The 24,811-nt window shown below is 40.1% G+C and overlaps 1 protein-coding gene across 1 annotated transcript in view; it reads right to left on the bottom strand.

Annotated features, from left to right (window-relative positions):
* DNAH11 (dynein axonemal heavy chain 11) overlaps nt 1–24,811 on the bottom strand; it is a 351,912-nt gene that overhangs the window by 231,075 nt on the left and 96,026 nt on the right. Inside the window, 6 exon segments of the mRNA XM_045495056.1 lie at nt 296–529; nt 3,620–3,766; nt 19,553–19,679; nt 21,199–21,290; nt 23,009–23,233; nt 24,513–24,635. Of these exon segments, the coding sequence (XP_045351012.1) occupies nt 296–529; nt 3,620–3,766; nt 19,553–19,679; nt 21,199–21,290; nt 23,009–23,233; nt 24,513–24,635 (948 nt within the window).

Here is a 24,811-nt window from a genome sequence, read left to right as displayed (position 1 = left end):
GATGAAGAGAGTCCTACACAGAAGCAAAGAAATAGGCACAGTATCTAGGTATCTGTGATATACTAGAGCTTTGGAGGATAATGGATGAGATTTTTTTTTAACCCCTGCAGCAAACTAGAAGGATAACACAAAGCTAGAAAATAAAAAAGTTAAACAACTGATTGCTGAAATAGTCCTAGCATAGTGCCTGGCACACAGAAGGCCCTCCATGAATGAATGAATGAATGAATGAATGAATGAATGGTTTACCTCTTCAAGTCCCATCAAGTCTCAAAATTATGAATCTATAAAATACCTGTTTTTTATGGAAATCCTTTAGGGCCGTTTCATAGCCTTCCTCCAGCCTACTGAAGGCTATCCCTACATCTGTCGTCCACCAGATCTGCGAGCTTGTTAGTGCAACTTGAGCAGGGAAATCGAAGATCCACAGCTCCCTTGGTTTCTCCTCACTGGCTGCTATGGCTTCTGTGATGGAATGTCGCACAGTTTCCTGCATAGTGTGCTCAAGCTGCAGCAGCCACGTTTCCACCTTTTGAAGCAAAATGAAATGATTTAGCACAGGCTGAACTACGGAGGAGGGATAATTCCATCCTCCTATGAGCTCAAAGGCCATGTGGACGGTGGGGACTAGGGTGGACTTATTTTAAACCCACAGAGAAAACTGGAAGAGGCAGAACACAAATGGAAGACGAACAACAACGGATGAAGTCCTTCCTATACGAACCTGTCCTCTCCCAGGATAGCGCTCATCTCATTTCACCTGCTAGACGGCCCAGTAACTTTCTGTAGCCTCAACACATGTGTTCTCAACTATCTGTCTCTCAGATGTGAAGACAAGGGGGTTCTGGATCGAGATCCCCTGTAGTAATGCAGAGTGTTCTGAGAAACCAAACATCACAGCCATCTACAGAGTAATACGCTAGAGTAAGATTCTAGAGCTTTGGGAATAATGGAAGATTGATTTTTTTTTTAATGTTTCTTTTTGATAATTTTTAAATATACTGAAAATTCTCTAAAATCCTCCTATTTCTTACTCTTAAGACAAAGTATTTTCAGCAAGTGTCTTAATTATATTCCCTACTGGCTCTCATCTTCACACTTGTCAAAAATTAGACAGCAGGAAAGTGTAAGAGAGAGGACAACTGCTGACTTGTGAAAGTTAATCTTTGTTTTAAAAAAAAACCCAAGTTTATTTTGCCCCCACAAATATATTTTACCCAGTTTTCTATTATGTTCAAATATGCTTTGTTATATTTACCCGCATATGTGTTTCCATGGGTGTTATATAACAAAAAGAATACACATCCTATCTGCAAATAATCGACCTCAATAAAAAATGACTGTAATAAATAAATTCCAAAGACCACGTGAGATTGTGAAAATGTTAAAACTGTTTTCTTTGTCTGCCTCTGTGAAGACGGCAGAAACATTCATTCCTAGAGTATCTTTCTCTAGAGGACTTGGAAAGAGTGATAGGTAGTTGATGAGCTGACAGCCTTCTCTACTGAAAGAAAAAGGAAGCACTGGCTGGCAGCGGGCCCAACATCCCGAGAGCTTTCTCCTCTGACTACGTAACGGGACACTGCTCACCTGCCTGAGTTCAGGGTCTCCAGTCTCACCATGACTAAGTCCAATTGGGTCACTAAGCTCAACTCTTGATGTTATCCAGCAACTAGTTCTTTCAGTAAATCAGACAGCATGTGAGCATATCCCAGAGTACTCTGGGATCCAGGTCCTCGACATGGCCACCTGTTCTCAAGAACTTTCCAGTCCATCTGGGAAGACTGAATACACATATAAGGTGATGTATCGCCTCGTGCTCAGATGAATATGCCAAGAGTGGCAACTTCGTTCAGCATGATTTGAGAAATAAACTGATGCGACGTTGCTCAAACCCTCCCCTTTCTGATATTTCATCAGCCTCTTCCCAACCCTCTGTGAAAACAATTACCACTTCCCATTATCATTATCCATTTCTTCATTATAATTCATTATAATTATCCATTTCTTCCAGGAAAACTAAGAGCTCCTCCAAGACGGTGAACATGTCTTGTTCATTTCTGGATCCCCAGAAATTTAACCCAGCATCTGACACATAGTAGGTATTCAATAAACACTAATCTAACAAAATACAAATAGTCTAATTTGGGAGGAACCAATCATAAAAGCTCAAGGAGGGAAAGACGTAAAGAGCATCTTTTTATAAAACAAAGGCAATTAGAGACTGAATGTGGTATATGCTCGAGTCTCTAGCCTAACTTGCTTATATAGAATAAATTAGAGCACCGTGAAAACTTTCAATACCAAGGGCTCCTGCTAGTGACAACCACATCCATCAAATGGACTGTCGTCCTTCTGGGCACTACGCCAGTCGGCTTACCAGTCTGCAGGGGAGGTTACCAGACAGCAACACACTTTTGTCAAGATAGTTTATGGTGACTTTTTCTAATCACTGTAATAATATCCTAAAGACCCCAAGAGATCAAAAAATACATTTTAATCAAAGTATTCCACCATCTGCTTCCCCTTCATTTGGCAGGATTTCTTGGTACAATATTAAAAAGGAACAGAGGGGAATAAAGAAAACCTCTGTTTTTTTTTTTTTTTTTTTTTTTTTTTTTTTTTTTTAAAAAAAAAAAGGGCTCCCATCACATTTCAGCAAGGGACAATTTAAGGAACCTGCCTCAACCTGAACAGTTCTGTAATGGAGGCTATGGTCTCCGTGACTCTGTGGATTAACTCGATCTGCTCAAGCATCATCATAAAAAGATGCAATTTCTCTACATTATCTGAAAACGCCAAGAATGCTTTCATAAATCATAATGAGCCATTCTTGCACTTAACCATTAAGAATATTTTTCAGGTATTTGGCTGTGCAAGAAGAGAATATGCTACCTTAACTGTCTGTGCACGTGGTAATTAAGAGCATGGGACATCGGCCTGGTAGATTCAGTCGACTTTATTTATGAGCAGCCATTTACAACATTCACATCACAATCCTGAACCAGAAGCCTCTTTAAAACACGCTTTACTGCCAAGGTGCTGCTTTCCTCAAACTCTCTGTGACGAAACCAATAAGCTTTATAGGAGGCTCAGTCACTGGGTTGAACCGGCTTTTCATTCTGGCGTCCACTCATTCAATCTGTGACAATGCTTCCTGGCCAACTCGACTGCTAGCATTTCTGAGACTCTCTGACATGCTGAAGCCAAGGGAGCAGAAACTGGGAAGCATGGCAGAGTTTGGCACAGCACAGCAGTCACACTGGACGTGGGCAAACAGGAAACTCTGAGCACGCAACTAACCAGGGACTGATGTGACAGGAGTTGACTTCTTTTCTTGTTCAATTCAACCTTTAAAAATTACCCTGAGGGGAGTCTGGGTGGCCCAGTGGGTTAAGTAATTGACTCTTTTTGATTTTGGCTCACGTCATGCTCTCATGGTTGTGGGACCGCCCCAGGTCATCTCCATGCTGGGCATGGAGCCTGCTTAGGATTCTCTCTTCCCCCACACCCCACTCTCTCTGCCTCTCTCCCGCTCTCGCTCGTGCATGCCCTCTCTCAAAAAAAATTATCCCAAAAATACTCCTGTAGCATAGACAACTTTATAATCATATCTTACATGGCCTATGCATTTGCATTCAGCTTGGAATGGGACGTATTCTTTTTCTTTGCTGTACATTCCAATTGCTCTGGGGGTAGACACATCCTCATCTTCAAACTGCAGATCTGCAATGCTGTCGAAGAGTTTGGCAAGGTGACGTGTTACCTAAGATAATTTGAAAAGATGAGAGCATTTCTTACTGGAGATATATTCTGGTAATCTAGAGATAATGCCATACGAATTCACAAAACTTTATATAGAGAGTTGTCTCGAAATGTTTTCCTTCAAAATAAAAATCACTCCTTAAACTCCAGAGTTTAAAATGACCTTGACAGAGAAGGGGCCAGGCACGTTGGCTGCATCATCAGGTGGTGGGTGGTGAATGCTTATCATGAAAAGTTACCCTTGAAGATTAGACACTTACCAACGTACCTGCACCATATACCTGTTAGCAATCATCATACTGGGAATTGTGTGGTCAAGTTTTTCAAATTCAGATATATTATTTTACTCTAAAAAAATCATTTACTACTATAAGAAGGTTATGTTAAAATTTCTGAAACAAAAATTTGAGTTACATACAATATTACTCTCGTATTGTGTCTTATGTTATTGTGTACTTGGTTTGATATTAAAGTGAGCCCTACAGTATATTTGTTATACCAGGAAAGTAAATAGGATTTCCCCATTTTAAAAATTTTTTTCAAAGTTTATTTTAGAAAGAGAGACAGAGAGAGAGAGAGAGAGAGAGAGAGGGAATGAACAGAGGAGGGCCAGAGAGAGAGGGAGACAGGGAGAGAGAGAAAATCCCAAGCAGGCTCCTCAAGGATAGAACGGAGCCCAGTGTGGGGCTTGAACTCATGAACTGTGAGATCATGACCTGAGCTGAAACCAAGAGTGGGGCACTCCACCGACTGAGCCACGCAGGTGCCCTAAATTTCCCCATCTGTACTGATAAGGAAAGTTGGAGCTGAAATACTAGATGACTTTGTCAAGTTGACATTGTTAAAAATGAGTGGGTTTTAGATTTTAAACCTCCAAATCCAGGCCTCAACTACAAAGTTCAAATTCTTCTGGCATCATTAACTGTTATATCCTAAATTGTGGCATCTGCAAAGGACCCCCCAATAAGCATCATGCTGAACTTGACCAGAGGTCCCAGACTATTTGAAAAATAAAACTAAATGAAAAGACACAGATCAACATTTGTTCAGCTAGTGGCCAATTTGGAGATTAAATCCTAACTGGAATACGGAATACTAGAAGAGCAGTATTTGTCTATCCAGTCCTATCAGCATCAGACTAGGACAGGCCTCTTTAGTACAAACACTGGCACAGAGGAAAAGAAAAGACATGCATTCCCAAGGCAGACACACAAGGAGAACAATCAGGTAAGCTTCTCTACCTCTTCTGGGGTAGACAAAGTCACAGACAGTGTACTAGAGGAAGTATCAGGAATGGGAAGAAGAGGCCTCTCTTCACACATGGTGCAAATAAACGCTGCTGAGTGGAAAACAGTTTGGTGTCCCTCAAAAGTTAAACATACAATTACTATAAGTCCTAGCAATTCCATTCCCAGGTATATACTCAAAGTATTTTAAAGCAGGTACCTGTACACAAATGTTCAAATCCTTGTACACATGTGTTTACAGCAGTATTAAGAGCCAAAAGGTGGAGCCAATCCGAATGGCCACTGGTGGATGGCTGGACAAAACGTGGCACATACATACAATGGGATAATGTTCAGACACAAAAAGGAATGGAGTGCTGTTACATACAAGATGGGTGAACCTGGAAAACATGATGCTAAATAGAAGAAGCTATTCACCAGAGCCCATGTATGAGACAGTTCCATTTATATGAAATGTCCAGAATAGGTAAATCCATAGAGATAGATAGCACATTGGTGGCTGCTGGGGGCTGGAGAGAGGAAGGAACACAGATGACTGCTCGATGGGCGTGGGGTTTTATTCTGGAGTGCAGGTATTCTGCAACTAGATAGAGGTGGTACCTGCACCACGTTTTGTGTACAAAATGCCACTGAATCCTACAGGTTAAAATGGTTCATTTCATGTTATGTAAACTTTAACTCAATAAAAATAAAATGAAAGATGCTGATCACCAGAAGATGGTTTAAAGCTATATAGCATTTACCAGCAGCATACAGGTGACATCCCTGTAATGAGCTTTTCCAGAAATTCAGTTTAACTGAACTTGAAAACTATCCCAATAGCAGCTTCTAGGAACATCAAACTATCTAAATTTCCTGCATGAGAACACCAACACCAACATTGGTAAGCAACTCCTTAGGAGTGATTTAATCTTTGAAGCTTTTGGCCTTAACATTCGCGCTGTATTTGCAGTTTTCGTATTAAAGAAAACCACGGCGAGAAATCAGAGTTCAAAAAAGATGAGTTTTTGAGACTCTCGCTTAAAGACAGACAGAGCAGTAGCTGATGATCACTGCTGGGGTTATCCTCTTCTCCTCCATCCCTGTATATTACCCAGAGGACATTTATACACAGAAAGTATCTCTAATAATCTAACAACTCACTGGCACAGCTCAAGTGGCTAGGAAGGGCACAGATGTTTAATGGCTTCTACCGTGTAATGGGCCTAAATAATATTCAGGTGAAAAGCTGCAGGATCAATGAGACCTCAACCATTAGACTCTCTCAGACACTTTTGCTTTGGTGAGACAACAGTTTCAAAAGAACTTCTAGTCTTCTAGTCTATCAATCATTGACCAGGAAATGCAAACCCCATGGCTTCCAGTGCTCTTGGTACTTATCCCTGGCATGTTTGAAGTCAGGGGCTTTCATATTCTGTCTTCTATTTAAAGATTCTGAGGAAATACAGCTATTGGTTTTGTTTCGTTTTGTTTTTTAACTAGTGTGGACCCTGGTGTCATCAAATTTGTCCCGTTTCTATGAATATCTCTTTAGATTCTTTAACAGAAAAACAAAATTCTTTACTAGGTTAATGTTTACAATACCGTTTCATAATTAAAAAGAAAAATGAGTGCCTTATAGGCCCGTGTTTTTATCTCACTAAAGAAATTGAAAGGATTTGAACACTTCAAATCACAAACAAGTCAGTAATGTCCTTATATCTCACATAGGTTTGTAAAAGGTTACCAAGAAACACTGAAATGTTATTCCCTCAGTTTACAGCTTATAAAAAATCAGGTACATCCATCCACTAGTAAGTTGAAAGAGAGGCAGTCGGTCCTTGCTTCACACAGTAGTGTGCAATCTTAACAATTACCGTGCAATCTTAATAATCAATGGAAAATTGATGATTATCCTCAGACTTTTCAAAAAACTTTGTTAAAACATTAAACTCCCTTTTTCTCTTGGTTATATAAGTACAAGGAGATAAAAACTGTAACTATTTAGTACACCACAGGGGCATCTGGGTGGCTCAGCTGGTTGAGCATCCGACTTCTACTCAGGTCACTATCTCATGGTTCGTGAGTTCAAGCCCCATATCAGGCTCTGTGCTGACAGCTCAGCTCAGAGCCTGAAGCCTGCTTCAGATTCTGCGTCTCCCGCTCTCTGCTCCTTCCCCGCTTGTGCTCAGTCTCCCTCTCAAAAATAAACAAACATTAAAAAAATATTCAGTACACTGTAACTTAAAATATGCAAAATACTGAAAACTTGGTAGAAAATTCATATGGGTAGTTCGATTAGTGTTTGCCTTCTCATCTTAGAACTTAAGATACAGAGTGAGCATCTTTTCTAGGTCATCAAGAATCGCCATACTCCTTTCAACATTTGGATCAGCTTCCAACATTTTATCCTTTGAGCTCTTAATGTCCTGAAATTTCTTTCAGAGTTTCTTTAATGTGAAGCTATTTTGAGGGGCTGGTCACATTTCCCTTATTTCCCTTGGGACATTTTCATCCATTTTGCCACAACAAGTGCTTTCATTTCTATCAGTAAGTTCATTTTCACTAAAACCCTCTGGCTGCAAATGTAGAAATTCTCAAATGGTATAGAGCCATCATTCCCAGTGAGCATTCTCTTCTGTAAGTACCCCTATACTTGATTCAAATTTAACTTCCGGCGTGATCCATTTTCATTTCTTCTCTGTGCTTCCAACTTTATTACAAATTCCCTCATTCAGTTATGTGTATCTATAAAATGGTACACGGGTTCATCTCTAGGGACAAGGAGGTAGCAAAGTACATGCTTTGCTGCCTGTGTGTAAACTGAGTAACATACGTGTGATGGCCAAACATGGAGAGACTTCAAAAGGTATAATATGACTGTCCATGAGGCATCATGCACATTTGCTACTCACCCAGTGATTTTTGTGAAGAACGAGCAATGAGATTTCTGCTTTTCGTAATTATTGGCAGTTAACATACCATAGTATCTTAACCTTGGACCATGTTGTTGGGGGACTGGTGTTATTTAACCAATCCTTGTTAGCTGAAATTCCGATACATGGGAACTGTGAACAGGGAGAGCTGCTTATTTAAGAACCTATATTTATCTATCTAAGTAGAGTAAAAAATATTAACTCATTTAGGTAGTTTTATACTGTAAAATGCATATCAACACAGTGTTCACATTAGCTGGCCTACCGTATGTTCACCTGGAAAACAAAGGGCAAGAAAAATGAAATTACTATAGCTTCGTGTACCTTCTCAAAGCTCAGCACTTGCCTTTTGCCTATATCTAATTTCATATTTGCTCCATCTATGAAAGATGCCTCTGCAGACTGAGATAAAATAACCATAAAAGCTTAGTATCACTCCTGGCATGGGGAGCACCTCAAGACTCATTCCCTTGTAGTCATTAACTCATTTATTCATGTTAATGGTTAAGAGTCACGAAGATAATGCTTGTGTGGACGTAATGTCCAAAATGTAGGCAGTCCTGTCTACTGTCTATCCTCTCTAAACAAGATGAAATTGAGACTGTTATTTGCACATGAGCAAAAATTTAAGCCAGCCTGTCAAAACGTTAGTCTTCGTTTTTTAAATAATATTACTCAGTATTGGTGACAGTACAGGGAAATGGACGTGCAACATTGTCGAAAGTCTCGATCTGCAAAAACGTTCTAGAAGTTGGTTAAATCAATTATGGCATATTCATATAATCAAACCTTTTATAAACATTCAACATATTATTGAAGAACATTCTAATTTGAAACATGTATGACATACACATAGACACATTAAACACTATAATCACTCAGTACAAGTATCTAGCAGTATATAAATCTGATCCCTTTCAAATTTTCAATAATGGAGATGAATTATTATTTTCAATAATGGAGATGAGTGTTTCTATCAACTTACAATCCCCATGGCTAGATAGAAGATTCCCCTGTCCCATATCCTTACCATTATTTGATATTTTGAGTTTAATTTTAGCCTTTTGGTGCAATTGATCTTGCTATCTCATTGTGTGAGTGTAAGTTTTTCTAATGCCAAGTCATGTCAAAGTCTGAGGAACTATCTCTACAAACTGAAAAAAGGGGGAAGTCCACCAATTCGTGATTTCCTCACCAGTTCTTCCATCCCCATGATGTCAAAACAGCGCCATGAGGTTACCAAGGAATCTTCAGCAAGAAAACAAACAAAAAAAGTGAAAACGAACCAGAGAAGATTAGCTCCATGGATGAGCACTTGATAGTTATGTTCTTTTGTTTCTAAATTTCGAGTAAAATCTTTTATTTTAAATCAGCAGCACGTAGAAGTCCTTGATATTGGTGTATTTGGTCTATTCATGTATTGAGACATGCGTATGTGAATCCCTAACTAACATGTATCAATCTGCTTTTCCAGTGTAACTAACTACCCCAAAATTCAGTGGCTTAAAATAGCAACAACTTCTTACCTTCCAACTGAGTGTGTTGGCTTTTGGATTACCTCAGCTGGTTACCCTGTTTGTGGTCCCTTGTGATCAATGGCTTCTCTTGTATATGTGATGATTACCCAGCTGGTAGCTTGGGTATGGGCATATGCCTATCATTCAGTAGGCTAGCCTTGGCTTGTTCATGACAGGGTGGTCAGAGGTTTCTGAATAACAGAAAGGGGGTAAGTCCCAGTGTGTGTGAACTTGTCAAACCTCTTGCTAATGATACAATGGCCAAAACAAGTCACATACTAATCCAAAAGGAGAAACGAATTCTACCCTTGATAAAAATTGCACCAAGACACTAAAAGGGCCTGGTTGCATGGAGGGGAAGAATTTGTGGCCATTTTTACAGTATTATATTTTAAGTATTTTTGTCTCTTTACATTATTCCTTGCTCAGAAACTAAAGACATAGTACCTACTGTTTTCCCCATTTGGTATACAAAGAAACTGATGTTCAGAAAAGTAAAGCAGTAACATAGCTACTAATCAACAGAAGCAGCTCGTGTAGGATTTCAAGGTCTCTGTTCTTATCATGCTGCCTCCTGATGGATGGCTGATACGCCTGTTTTGTCTAGTTCCATACACTTAACATTTCAACAGTCACATTTTTTTGTGTAGATCTAGATTTCCATCTGGTATCATCTTCCTTCTGCCTGAAGCACTTCCTTTAACATTTCTTGTATTGACAGTCTGCTGGTGATGAAATCTTTCTGATTCTGAATGTCTGAAAACATCTTCATTTTGCATTCACTTTTAAAAGATATTTTCACTGGATAAAGATTTATACGTTGATTTTTTTTTCTTTCAGTATTTTACAGCTGTTGGTCCACTCTTTTCTCATTTGCATGGAGAAGCCTCTCATCATGTTTCCATTTATTCTCCTGTGCATAATATGACTTTATGGATGATCTTTGAATTTATCACTGGTTATAACCAATTTGACTAACCTGGTATAGTTTTCTTTGTAGTGTGTGCTTGTGTTCACAATTAAGCTTGAGCTTAAATCTATAGATTTCTTTTCATTAATTCAGAAACCTCTTGGCTGTTATTCTGCCAGGATTTTTTCTGTTTCCCTTCCTCCATTTGGAGATGTCCAATATACACACATGGAACTTTATCTTTTCTGCATCCCTACTTACCTTTTGGAACATACTAATAAAGCTGTCACTTTTAATATCTTTGTCTAACATTTGTATCAGTTTTGATTGATTTGTTTCCTCATTATGAGAGTTAGATATTCTTGCCTTTTTACATGTCCTCTAATCTTTAGTGGTGTATCAGACGTTGTAAACATTGTAAACTTACTCTGCTTGGAGCTGAATACATTATTATTCCTATCTTCTTGAGCTTTGATTTGGGATGCAGTTAAATTACTTGCAAACATTTTGATCTTTTTGGATCTTGCTTTTTTTTTTTTTTTTTAAGTTGATTCATTTTGAAAGAGAGAACTAGAGTACACATGTGAACCAGGGAGGGACGGAGAGAAAGGGAAAGAGAGAATCCCAAGCAAGCCCTGCACTGTCAGCGAGGAGCCCCACATGAGGCTCAATTCCATGAACCATGAGATCATATCTGATCCACAATCAAAAGCCACTTAACTAATTGAGCCACCCAGATGCCCTTCGATCTTGCTTTCAAGACTTATTTGGCAGGGGTGTCCGGGTGGCTCAATTAGTTAAGTGGCTCTTGATTTCAGCTCAGGTCATGATTTCACGGTTCATGGGATGGAACCCACTTGAATTCTCTCTTCCCCTATCTGCCCCCCTACCACTCACACTCTCTCTCTCTCAAAAACAATTTTTTAAAAAGGATTTGTTTGACAGAACTGGAGCAGTATGTAATCCAGGGCTAATTATTCCCACTGCTGAAGACTATAAGAAGCCCCTCTAGAAGTTTCTGGGGTTCTCGCTCTACAGTTCTTTCCTTTTTGGCACTCAGTTCTGCAAACTCCAGCTACCTTGTTCTCCTTGGATTCTCAGCTCAGATCCCTCAATTCAAAAGAGCCTACCAGATCATGCCCGGCTCCCTCTCCCTGTCCCATACTTGGAAACTCACTCAAAGAAGCAAATGGGACCATCACAGAGCTCATCTCCTTTGTTCCAAGTCTGTCACGAATTGTTATCCTCTGTTGTCTGATGTCCAGGGACAAGAAAGTTGTTGTTTCATATATTTTGTTGGAGTTTTGGTGCTTTCAAGCAGGTGGGTAAATTCAGCTGCTATTCCATCTTGCCCAGAAGCACAAGTGTATCTCTCTTTGTGGTTTTAATTTGCATTTCTCTGATGACTTAAGAAGTGAAGCAACTTTGTATGTTTACTGGTCTTAGAATACCTTCTTTTGGGAATAGCCTGCTTAAGTGTTCTGCCCCCTTTTATACTGGATTATCCATCTGTCCTTGCTTCTTTGGACGTAAGAATTATTTTTATATTCTGCCTATAAGTCTTTTTTTTAAGGCATTGCCAACATCTTTTCCAACTTTGCGGCTTACAGTGTTAATCTCTTAATAGTATCCTTTGATAAGGCAAAGTTTTCAACTTTAACACAATCAAATCCATCAACCTTTCCCTACACTCAGTACTTGCATATCCAACTTAAATTTTTGCTCGCTGTGGCACCTGGGTGACTCAGTTGGCTGAGCATCCGACTTCCACTCAGGTCACGATCTTGCTTTTTTTGGAGTTTGAGCCCTGCATCAGGCTCTCTGCTGTCAGCGCAGAGCCTGCTTCAGATCCTCTGTGTCCCTCTCTCTGCCCCTCCCCTGCTCGTGCTCGCTTGCTCTCTCTAAAAATAAAACCATTTTAAAAAATTTAAAAAAGAAATTTTTGTTCAAAGATCATTTTTTCTCAGATGTTATACACTTCATTGTTGCACCTGTCAAATTTACATCTACATCTACCTAGAACTTTTTAGATACCTTATATGGTAGATCCCCTTTTCCACATTCATACCCAATTGACCTTAGAATGATTCATTATCGTGGTCTGATTCTCTGCTTAACATCTTCCTTGGTACCCAATTCCAGTTCCAGTTTGTATTTCTTGTTTTTTCTCTTTCTTTCAGTTCCACGATACTGATCAAAGTTCTGACCAGGTTTTCAGACTCTTTGTCATATTTTGTAAATCATCAAATGTTGCCAAGAAAAAATCAACAGGAAACATTAGGCAAATCTCTCTGTGGTTTCTTTCTGCTCATATCTTAGCCCCTGAACTCTACACTTTTCTTTGATGCTCTTTAAATACTCTGATGCACATATTAAACTGATTTAATTAACTGTTTCATCCAGCTTTTCTAGTTGTTCCCAGAACGCACAGTACTCTGTGAAAAGCTCATCTGCTATGGCCAGATGCCCTGCCAACTGAATTTAAGCTGGAGCTGAACAACTTGTAACAGGTGACATCAAACAAAGGCCGGGACCAGGAGTTCAAGATGCCAAAAAGAGGGTGAAAACTCCTTAGTGGCCGGGTGCCACATTTATAAGGCTTAATTTTTGGATCTCATAACATTAAGGTAATATTTTATTTTACCCACACATTGTAATACTCCTGATTTTGTTGTGTAACTTATACATTGGCTGTGGAGAGAACTCCAGTAAAAGAGAGGCAACAGAAATCAAAGCAGGGGCAACGCATTTACAAAATGAACACAAAAAGTGAATATATTGTTATACAATTTGTGGTTAACCCTATATTAACTATTCTGGGAGGGCAATCAAGGTTAATCCTCACGAGATATATAATTTATGACTTAAAGCGAGGTAGTCTATTTCCTTGTCACACACCTAAACGTCTCTGTCCTGTGAATATTAGGCTACCTTCACATGAAGGCATTCATTTAAATCATGACCTATTCCCCAACTATGTCAAGTGAACCTACTCTCCTCCAGGAATTTCTATGACAAACTCCACTTAGGTGAGCAGCTTCTACTTCTCACTGTGGACTTGAAGGTCAACAGAGACAAGAGGAGGATGGTCAAAACCATGACCATCTTCTGATCTGTTTGCTTCTGCTGCCTCTTCTCCACTCCATCCTCAGTCCCAGGCTAAACTCAAGGGCACCCGCTTCCACCATTTTAGCTACTAAACAGTCCTCCAGCTTTCTGCTTCCTCTAAAAAGGTGGAATTTTTCACTGATCTTATTTCAGCTAAAACTGCTTCACTCTTGCAAGCCCTCTACTAACCACTTGAATTTTGAGACTTTTCCTCTTAGTGACTGAAGGAAGACTAATCCTTGTCAGAAAAGGTGGTAGCACACTATGAGTGACAGGTGGGCTCCATCACCCGGATTTCTGAAATTCCTGTGCCGAGACACACTCTATCACAGACACAACCAAACGCAAGCACTATACAGAAACACACTGTGCTTGTCTTACATATGTGCCCCTTGAAGATCCAGCAGGGTTTTCTGTCGCCTAAAATTAAGCCCATTTTTCACAAGCACCTTTCCAAATGCCCTTATTTACAGTTCATTATGGGCATTAGTTTAGTGCCATCTGCGCAATCACTGCAAATTTGGAGATTTCTCAAAAGACAACTTGGCAGATTTTCTCTCGTGTAGATTTGGGTCGACCACACTGCGGGACACTGCTTGATGAAAACATCAAACGTTTCTGGGCATACGAACGCCTGACCTTCTCATCTAAGATTTTATCTTTAAGTACTCTCTACACCGTGGGGCTTGAACTCATAACCCCAAGATCAGGAGTTGTATGCTCCACCAACTGACCCAGCCAGGTGCCCCCTCATCTTTTGGTTTTAGAGAATACCCTGTGGCCTCAATTTCTCCTACAGTGGATTCCTGGTGGCCACATTAAAACAAGTAAAAAGAGGGGCACCTGGGTGGCTCAGTTGGTTAAGCGTCCGACTTCAGCTCAGGTCATGATCTCCCCATTCAGAGTTCAAGCCCCACATCGGACTCTGTGCTGACAGCTCAGAGCCTGGAGCCTGTTTCAGATTCTGTCTTCCTCTCTCTCTCTGCCCTTCCCCTGCTCCTGGTCTTGGTCTCTCTCTCCCTCCCTCCCTCTCTCTCTCTCTCTTAAAAATAAACTTAAAAAAATTTTAAAACAAAAACTAAAAACAATAAATAAAACCAGTAAAGAGAAACAGGGAAAAATTATTATATTTTACCTAGTATATCCAAAATACTTTGAACATGTAATAAAAAAATAGTAGACATTTCATATTCTTTTCTTCAGAGTAAATCTTTGAAATCAGGTGTGTATATTTACAGCATATCTCAATTTGGATTTTCCATCCAAAATATGTGATCTGTATTTCGACTTCATCAGATATACTATTACAAAGTAGATTCACATGCTCAAGTTGTTTCAAACACATTCATATTTTCCAATAACTGCATCAAATGCCAGTATTTAAATTTAAATCAATTAAAGTTTACTGAAGTTAAAAATTCTGTTTCTCCGTTGCCACATTTCAAGGACTCGGTGGTCAGAGTTGGCTCAGGGCGACCCCACATGAGACAATACAAACGTAGCTCAGTGCACTGCAGGTTTGTGTGTCTTCAGTGTAGCTCCATCACGGAGAAGCTTTCACTCCATGCAGTGAACAAGGCAAGAGTAAATGTGCGAACTCTTCTAGGACAAAAAATCTCTCAAGTTATTAGGAATCAGTGGCTAAAAACAATGTCGACGACACAAAATTGTCAGCTATTTAAAGGCACTACATAACAAAGGGACCTTTATTCTGTCTGCCTTTACCACTACACCAGCCACTTGAAAAATACAAAGGGATGTTTTTCTAAAGGGGGAAAAAAAAAATCAAAGAATGTTAATAATGAGTCAAGTGTAACTTCAAATCAGTTGCACATATTGTGCACCATGCCAATAAATCCTGCAAGCACACCTCTAAATTTGTATTTCTATAAGCAACTACCCGAGATTTTGATCACTGAAGTTAAGCAGGGCCCACACAGAAGTCCTTTAGATCATTCAGGCCGTTGGGAGGTCAGGGTGGGTTCCGGAAGAAGGACAGCTGTAAAACTTGATCTTAACCAAGCTTACCAACAGCGAATAATCACTGAAGGCACTCTAGACACACTGATTTCATCACTCTGGTATTCCAACTCACTTGGGAATTTCTGCTTCGAGGATGGAGGTTGTAGGGGTATCAGACCTCCCTGGCTGATCAAATTCCACAATTAACTGCAGAACCTCTCACTTTGGCTCACACTGTTAAATTGAGCGTGGGGGGTAGAGGAAGGGGGCTTCAAGAATTCAAGTCCTCCGCAAGATGTCCACATGAGTTATCTACCCACAAAGGGTTTCTTTTCTGGTGAAATTGCATTGTTATTCCACAAGCTGCAGTTGCCATGTTATTTTGGTCACACGACAGGGAGCACATTCAGGAATTCAAGTACAAAAGGCAGAGGCGGAAAAGCTGTGGCTGGTGGTCCAAAACGGATTCCGAGTGTGAAAAGAAGGTAAGAGTGCAGCAAGGCCAGGCTGTGCGGCTTCACTGCCAAAAGCATTAACTAACTATTCCCTAGTAAGTGACCAAGAATTCTAAATGCACCTGCACTTTGCAGAACCATGCCAGGCAAAGAAGCTGACTGTGGCTCTGGATGACCCAAACTGCCCGTAGCTCCTTACCAATTCCCAGTTCCCACACCCACCCTCCACTCCCCCTCGACTGTTAGTCACTCCTGAGTGGTTATTTCTACCACAGATGAAGTGAAACACCATTTAAAATAATGAACCTTTACTAACAGTGGGATAGCATTTTATGTGAATTTCAGTTGTTGTAAGTTTCATTAATGTAACTAAAAGATCTCAGTGAAATCATTTTTTCAGGACAATTTAAAATATCAATTTCAAAAACATGAAAAACGTAATCCTTTCCAAGCTGACAGTCAAGACCTCTGTAAACCATGTTTGCTCTGTAGCCAGGTGGCTAGACTCTTTTGCTCATAGGCAGCAACACCCGCCTCCTTTGGTCAGCATGGGGTAGACAGCACTGCTGGTGGCATTCATCAGCATGGCTGTGAACAATTTTGGAAGCCCCTGTACTGTGGCTTCACTTTAACATCTTTTGAATGTCTTATAGCATCTAGTAATTCATTAAGGAGTGGCAGCAGCACTAGGACCGGGCAACGGATGTGAATCGGAGATTTAGAACTTCTGATTAAAATATTAGGAAGGAGGGGGGTGAGAGGGCTTCCACTGTGAGTCCTACGGGTGTTAGAGAACATTCTAACATTGAAGTGATACTGAAAACATAACAATAATGATTTAAAGGTTACACTTTTCAAGTTTTTATATTTATATTTATATATACATATAAACTCAGCCTCTAATTTAGGAAGGATAATGGGAAAAAAAAAAAAAAAAGTTGGCATCAGGGATGCATGTCCCAAGGAGCCAACCTGTTGTCTGGCTAAGGTGAAGCATTTTTTCATTCTTTGAAAGGAGATAAAGACAACTGGTGAGCAGAACAGTAATGACCTGTTCCACCAGCACCAGCCCAGTACTTCAACTAAGGACAAAGAGGCATTGAGAATGTGCATGTTCCGAAGATGGCAAAGAGGGGTTAGGACGGGTGGGTCCCTCCAGGGCCTGTAAGACACAACCTCAACTCCTTTCCATCTTCTGCTTCCATATACCCTTTCTATACAAAGTACTGCAGGGAGGTGGGGACTAGAAGTGGCATCCTTCATGCCTATGAGTTATCAGCCCACAAAGAGACGCTGTGGCTTTTCCTCACTCCTTATGGGGAAGGTAAAGAATTCTTTGGCCCAACCAAGTGAGATAGGTGTTGAAGAATCACTCACAGAAGCTATAGGTGCCTCTAGGAAGTCAATCTGTGACATGTACCTCCTTGGACATTTGATGTAGAAAAGGAGAAAGAAGATATAACCCGATGGCTGATTTCACTGCCCAGAGCAAGAACAGGAAGGGTTGACACAGAGTTGGTTCTCTAATATATATCCCCTAGGAGTTTCCCCTGTGCTCCCTGAGGATTGGCACCTTTATTCCACAAGTGACCCAACAGGTGGATGCTTGCTGGTGAGGACACAGAAGAGTAAGTCATTGCTGGTCCAAGAATCAGGAGCAAATATTATGAAAGGCCTTGAGATGCCTGGGTGGCTCAGTCAGTTGAGCATCCAATTCTTAATTTCGGCTCAGGTCATGATTGCAGGGTTGTGAGATCCAGCCACATTGACAGAACGGAGCCTGCTTGGGATTCTCTCTTTCACTCTCTCTCTACCCCTCCCCAGCTCATACTCTCTCTCTCTCAAAATAAATAAATTAAAAAAAAAAAAAAAGAAAAAGAAAAGCAATGACTGACAGATGACAGCCCCGCCCTCTCTCCATGATAAACAGGTGGGAAGGGGATATACAATAAAATAATCACCATCTCCCTTCCAGCTCCAAACTTATTGTGTGAAAGCCTGGCCTCAACAAAGAGGTAAGTCTGGATTGTTAACTAGACCTTGCTGAGCTGCTGTTGGTTTCTTTCATTTTTTTTTTTTTTTTAACAAGAAAAAGAGACCAGGATGTTAGATACCTATCCCGTGTGTTATACAGTAGTCTGCTACTTAAGGAGATACAGTAGGGCACATGTGCGATTAATAACCATACAAAATAAAACTTGCACAAGCCCGTATTCTCTGTAATTAATACTGTTCAGTAAACCAGTCATACAAGTATTTACTATGTTTAAAGAATATAATTAAAAGAAAAACAATGTTATCCTAGTACAGATTTATACCTTTCTCTTCTCATGTATGTATTGAGAATTTAGAATGATAAATATTTTGGATTTCAAAGCCTTCCAGAACATGTACCTGTAATGGAATATGATACCTTCCACCTCACAATCAGCCATGAGATTCCACCTGCTGGTCATGAGAATGTTCCCAGGAAGCAACTAAAGCTTAAGTGGGGTTATGACTTCTCTCTTTCAGACTAGTTTAAAAAAACAAAACAAAACAAAAAAAACCACCCCAAACATACAATTGTGTGATACGTCAATGAGAGATGGATATACTGGATTGCTAGTCAATGTAATCAGACAAATTATATTTACAAAGCCATCTGGAAGATAGTGTGAATATAGGAAACTATAACTGAGGGCTGATCCTCAAAATGCTGTCCAAGTTCAACTAACAACTCTGCATTAATAGCACGACTGCACTCGTATTATCAACAGCAAGAAGAGTCATCTTTCGGTGACGAGCCACCAAATTTAGTGTTGAAAAGAAGCGATGAGTGTGAGAAAAATAATCAAGATAAATGCTGTAGCCAAAGAACAGTAGAATTCAGGCAACTACAGTGTGAAGTGATACATAGAAGTCTCTAGAGAAAGAATGTCGACAGAAATCCTCAATGATAAAGCACAACTTAGAGCTTTACAACAATCTTGTCTGTGGTCAGGTCTGGGACTGAGAGCCTCTGTCAGCTGTAAACACTGCAATACCTACGTGGATGTCAACAACTCAATAGGAAGTTAAAGGCAACATCCTCTCAATGTGTACAGGAAGGAATGCTTTGGGATTTGTACTGAGTCTGTCTGTGATCTGAGCCCTCAGGTTACAAAAGATAATAGCTGCTTTTATTTGCTGTAAATACTGTCAGGGATGGTGTTCTTGCACAGGCGGGGGAAAATTAGAGGGCTAGCTGGAGGACCAACATGAAATGACACAGTCCACCTCTGACACCACTCAAGACTTATGAAGGTGACTCACGAGTCAGGGAGCAGTACAGAGATCCCACAACAGTCTTGTTCCAAGGGACCCATTCTCCCCTAAGAAAGCTGCTATCCAGGCAGAAGACACTCCAGGCCCTGTCCCAGAATTCTGGGGGATTTGGGGCCAATGGTTCTTCCATTAACTTCTTGCAGGGCCCTAAGCCTTGTGCATATGATATCCTTTCCCTTTACTGAGGACCTGGTTCCTTCAGCACAACCTCTGACATCCCTCTGTTGCTGCATCACCCATTTTTATTGCTGATTTTCTATCTCCCAGCACATGTGACACGGCAGGTGGCATTTGACATGACAGAGAAACTGTGGCATTCCTTAGCTAACACAGAATATGACCCTTGCAAAAAATATATATTCCTTACCTGTTTAGGCCGAGCTCCCTTCGAGAGAATGTCGAGTAAGTCTGCAGGAGAGATGAAATAGAACCGCGGGAAAGCCACACGCTTGGTTTCCAGGTACTCAGCAAGAGCTTTTTCACAAAGAGAAAGCCTGTGGAAATGAAAAATCTTTACATGCCTATCTTGCCCATTCAGTTATTAAAACAACAACCATACAAAACCCAGCTCCTCTCATCTGTCCGCTCACCATAATAAGCTTACTGTTGAACAGGTAGCCTGACTCCCTCTCTGTGACCCCAGCAACTTGCCTGTGCCTAACATATGCGTCATGCCAAACAGGAGGAGACAGGTACAAACACCACCAGTCGAGGCTAAACAGAGATCAGACTTAGGTTGAGGTCACACCTCGCTTTAAAAAAAAAAAAATTTTTTTTAACATTTATTCATTTTTGAGAAACAGAGACAGTGAGTGAACGGGGGAGGGGCAGAGAGAGAGGGAGACACAGAATCTGAAGCAGGCTCCAGGCTCTGAGCTGTCAGCACAAAGCCCAACGGGGGGCTCAAACCACCAACCGTGAGATCATGACCTGAGCCGAAGTCTGACACTCAACCGACTGAGCCACCCAGGTGCCCCACTCTCCACTTTTCTTAATAACCCTCCTACTTGCCAAGAGAAACTGGGCTTGGCATCACTCATCCAGAGCGTAAAATGTATCAGTTAAGATGCAATTGGTTTAAAGTCTTCTTTTCCCCAGTGAATGCCCATGAAACACAAGTGGCTTCAACTCTCTCTGGTATTCAGAGGAGTCCTAAGATTCAGAATCATTTCTGCTTTATTGTTCTTAGATAACCCCTGAGACTCCAACATCACTAAGAAATAATTAACTGCTGGGGCACCCGGCTGGCTCAGGTGGAAGGGCATGCAATTCTTGATCTTGGGATCATGAGTTGAGCCCCATGGTGGGTAAAGAGATTACTTAAGTAACTTAAGGAAGGAAGGAAGGAAGGAAGGAAGGAAGGAAGGAAGGAAGGAAGGAAGAAATTAACTTCTCTGGAAATCTACCCTTTTAAAATTATGGCCAACTTTACCTCTAAAAAACTTCCAGAGCATGAATAATTTTGTTTATGTAATATTCATTTTTATCTAGAGCTCTTTTCTACCTTGCAATAAAAAGTAATCACAGTTCTGCACAAACTTCTTCTTTTAGTACCTGACTGCCCATTTGTAATCAAAAGCCAGAATATACAAATGGCCTTTAGGACAAAGATTTCATAAATACTAACATGCTTTCTAAGGGTAATTTCTAGTATTAGCTGTATACCCAAAAAAGACTTGAAATTATTAAGTGTATTCCAAGTTGCTGGCAGAGAAGAGATTCTTAATAAATATTTGGAGGATAGTTCAATAAAAGAAGTGATCATTCATGTCAATTCTCTTGATAATATTCTCATTTTACTACTATAATAGCCCATTTGGAAAAGAGAAATGTATTCGATTTACATTATCTATGTACCACCGAATATGTCCAAGGTAACTGGACAACTATAAGCAAAATCATAAATTTACTAACAGTTGTATCTACAATAACATGATGTTAAATGCTGTAACATACTTAAAAGCAATCTCATAAAATTATAACAAATTCATCACTTCATAGTTTTATCATTACCTGTATTGCAAATCTTTAAGTTTTTCATAGAGATTAGGTCTGCATGTTGCTTCTAGAACGTTCTTTATTTTAGCTGTCTTCAACATTAACTCCTGTATGAAAGTATAAGGTGGAGCCATTGATATTAGAAATTACTTTTCTAAATTTTTCATCCATTTGGGAATTTAAAAATGAATAACAGGGATACCTGGGTGGCTAAGTTGGTTAAGCGTCTGTCAGCTCAGGTCATGATTACTCTCAGTTTGTGAGATCGAGCCCCACGTGAGGCTCTATGCTGACAGTGCAGAGCCTGCTTGGGTCTCTCTCTCTGTCTCTCTCTCTCTCTCTCTCCCCCTCCCTCCCTCCCTCTCTCTGCCCTCCATTGTTTGCTTGCTCTCTCGCTCTCAAAGTAAGTAAATACTAAAAAAAAATTTTAAATAAAAATGAAGAATTGTAAGAAAGTAAGGTAAAAGAGACTTCTAACCCCATGTCTGCTCACTTTTGCTTTTAAACTTTTAGATGAAGGCCAAAACCAAGGTACAATCACACAGTTTTTATCAAAATAAATTCGATGGGCATTACCACCATTCTGGGTCCAAACAAAAAGAATCGAGACAGAGAACCCAGAATCTTAGAGTATATTCACATATGAAAATCAGACGAATACTCAGCAGTCTATTCTTTCTTCCTTAAAAGTTAAAATAGTATGGGGATGCCTGGGTGGCTCAGTCAGTTAAATGGTCACCTCTTGATTTCGGTTCAGGTCATGATCTCACAGTTCATGAGTTTAAGCCCTGCATCAGGCTCTGCGCTAGAAGCTTGCTTGGGATTTTCTGTCTCCCCCTCTCCCTGAACCTTCTCCATTCAAAAATAAAATAAATAAACATTAAAAAAATAAGTTAAAATATACCTCTGGGTGTTCTTTAGATAGGAAAAAAGATAGTTATTCCCCATTTCTATATAAAAACGTATAGCCACTACTCTTTGCTGAAAGTCTTTCAAATCATTTATCATTATCATGTGTACATCTCTATGTGTTGTCCGTGGCGCGTATGAAATAAACAAGTAACTAGGAGTATTGTTACTGGCTTCCCCCCCCCCCCCCCCCGCAGTACTTTACTTAATTAAGACCTTACGGGGCGCCTGGCTGGCTTGGTCGGTTAAGCGTCTGACTTCGGCTCAGGTCATGATCTCACGGTCCGTGAGTTCGAGCCCCGCGTCGGGCTCTGTGCTGACAGCTCAGAGCCTGGAGCCTGCTTCAGATTCTGTGTCTCCCTCTCTTTCTGCCCCTCCCCCGTTCATGCTCTGTCTCTCTCTGTCTCAAAAATAAATAAACGTTAAAAAAAAAAATTAAAAAAAAAAAAAAAAAAAGACCTTACTGCAAGGGTCAGCAACCCAGGGCTTAAGGGAAACATCAAGCCTGATGCTTCTTTTTGTATGGCTAGGAGCAAAGTATAGTTTTTACATTTTTAACCTGTTCAAAAAAAAGTCAAAAGCAGCTTAACATTTTTTGACACGTGAAAATTCTAGAAAACTCAAATTTCAGTGACCATAAACAAAGTTTTATTGGCACACAGCCACACCCATTTATGTAGTGTCTGTTTTCTTTCACACTACAGCGGCAGTGTAGAGCAGTTGTGACAGAGACCATCAACAACTACAAAGCCTAAAATGCTTACTATCTGACCCTTCCCTGGATAAAGCTTCCTGATTGGCATCCTACAATGCAAAAGCGTATTTTTAGAAATACCCCCAAATTATGTTTTTTATAAGATTTTTATATTGTTTGGAAAACTCTGCTATGCTAGAAAATAGTCTGTCTTCTATGAACCTTAAATTCAGCATCTAGTCCATCGAATCTTCTAGCATCTTTCACAAGCTGGATTCGAACATCTTCTGAACAAACAAAGATGCTTTCCAGGTGAGACCAAGTTCGCTGGACCTCCATCCAAGCAAAGATGACTAAGTCTGCAATGTTTAATTTATTTTGCCAGCTTAACACTTGTTCAATAAAATATTCCACATATTTGCTTTGAAGGAGAGTCTGCAACTGAACCTAAAACAAAGGAAAAGAATGGTAAGGAACAGTTCAGGTGGGCGACTGAAAGTACCGTGAAGGAGGGGCCATACCCGTTTTGTTTACTGCTGGAGTCCCAGGATCTAGCGTGCCATACACGGAATAAGCATTCAGTATTTGCTAAGTAAATGAACGAATGGCATTCAATATTCATACAGACGTTTTTTTCCAAAAGAAAAAAGATAAGTAGCAGCAAATGCACTTCATGTGTCTTCCACAGGAAGACCATGTAGCTCTTTGTAGGCAGAAAAAAATTCTATGCTCCCGGGTGTGGCTTTAGGAATTACATTGTATTCCTTCATCTTCTCTCAGTCTCTCCCTGGGGTCCCTGCCTATTAATAATTGCAAGGTTATAAATCTTCTTTTTCTCCCAAAACTGAAAAAAAAAAGAAACCGAAACGAACTTTGTCTACAGCTTCCTAAGCCCTGAAGTTTCCATTTTTCTTCTCTTTTAGTCGACAAACCAAGCATTAATGCTGAACAGTCTGGTGAGCACTTCTCACCATTCTCCGATGCTATAATCTCAGGAAGTCACTCAGGGGAAAGGCCTCTTGTCATTCTCTTTCACCTGTATGTATTTAACACATTTGACTTCTCCTCAACCACCAATTTTAATATGCTATCATGGTCACGTTACATGATTCAAGAGTAAAATGTACAATGTGATGCTTTGACTCATGTATATATTGTAAAATGGCAACCACAATAGAGTTCCTCAACACCTCCATCCCATAAACCTTTTTGAGGGGTGTGTTAATAATATCTAATCTCCTAACAACTTTCAAGTAGACAATACAATACTATTAACTATGGCCACCATGACATACATTAGATCCCCAGGACTTACTTATCTTATACCTGGAAATGTATACCTTCTGACCAATTTATCTCCCCACCTCCCCCATTCCCCAGCCCCTGACAACCATCACCGTCCCCACTGCCCACAACACCCTCTTGATTGACATTCTTTGTTGACTACCAGCCCAACTCACAAGGCTCTCCCCAGGTCTTTCACCCACCCAACAAAGAGCTTCTCTGTCACTTCCTAGACTCCTTGGAGCCCTACTGTCTGTCTCCCTGCTCAAGTTCAAGTTCCGTGAGAACAAGTGTTCACACCTTTTGATCTCAAAGGGTACCATGCCCAGAGTCAGGACAAATAGATGCCCAATAAACGAATAAATATTGAATACTAGAACTTGGAAAAAGTTTATAATTATCATTTAAAAGGAAAATTCTTCAGTAAATATACCCATCTTACTTGGTTGTGCTCTAGAGTTTCAAAAAGCTGTTCATCAGATTTTAGCAATGGAATGCCTGTCCGATAGTGAACTTCATAAGAGAACTCCATGGTTGCCCAGGTCTGACTGATTTCAATAATAGCCTAGACATAAACAGTATTAAGTTATGTGCACAGAAGTTTAATTTACTACCAATATCTAGGATATCATCTGGAATTTCAAAAAAACTTTCACAATCTGCAAAACATAAAAATAAAAATAAAGGGCTCTCCAATACTACCGGCCTCATTTTTTCTCCTGCAAATTATTCATGGTGATG

This window comes from Leopardus geoffroyi, chromosome A2, assembly GCF_018350155.1.
Source record: "Leopardus geoffroyi isolate Oge1 chromosome A2, O.geoffroyi_Oge1_pat1.0, whole genome shotgun sequence".
Lineage (NCBI taxonomy): Eukaryota > Metazoa > Chordata > Mammalia > Carnivora > Felidae > Leopardus > Leopardus geoffroyi.
The sequence above is the reverse complement of the archived record's forward strand: the minus strand, read 5'-3'. Positions and strand labels throughout refer to the sequence as shown.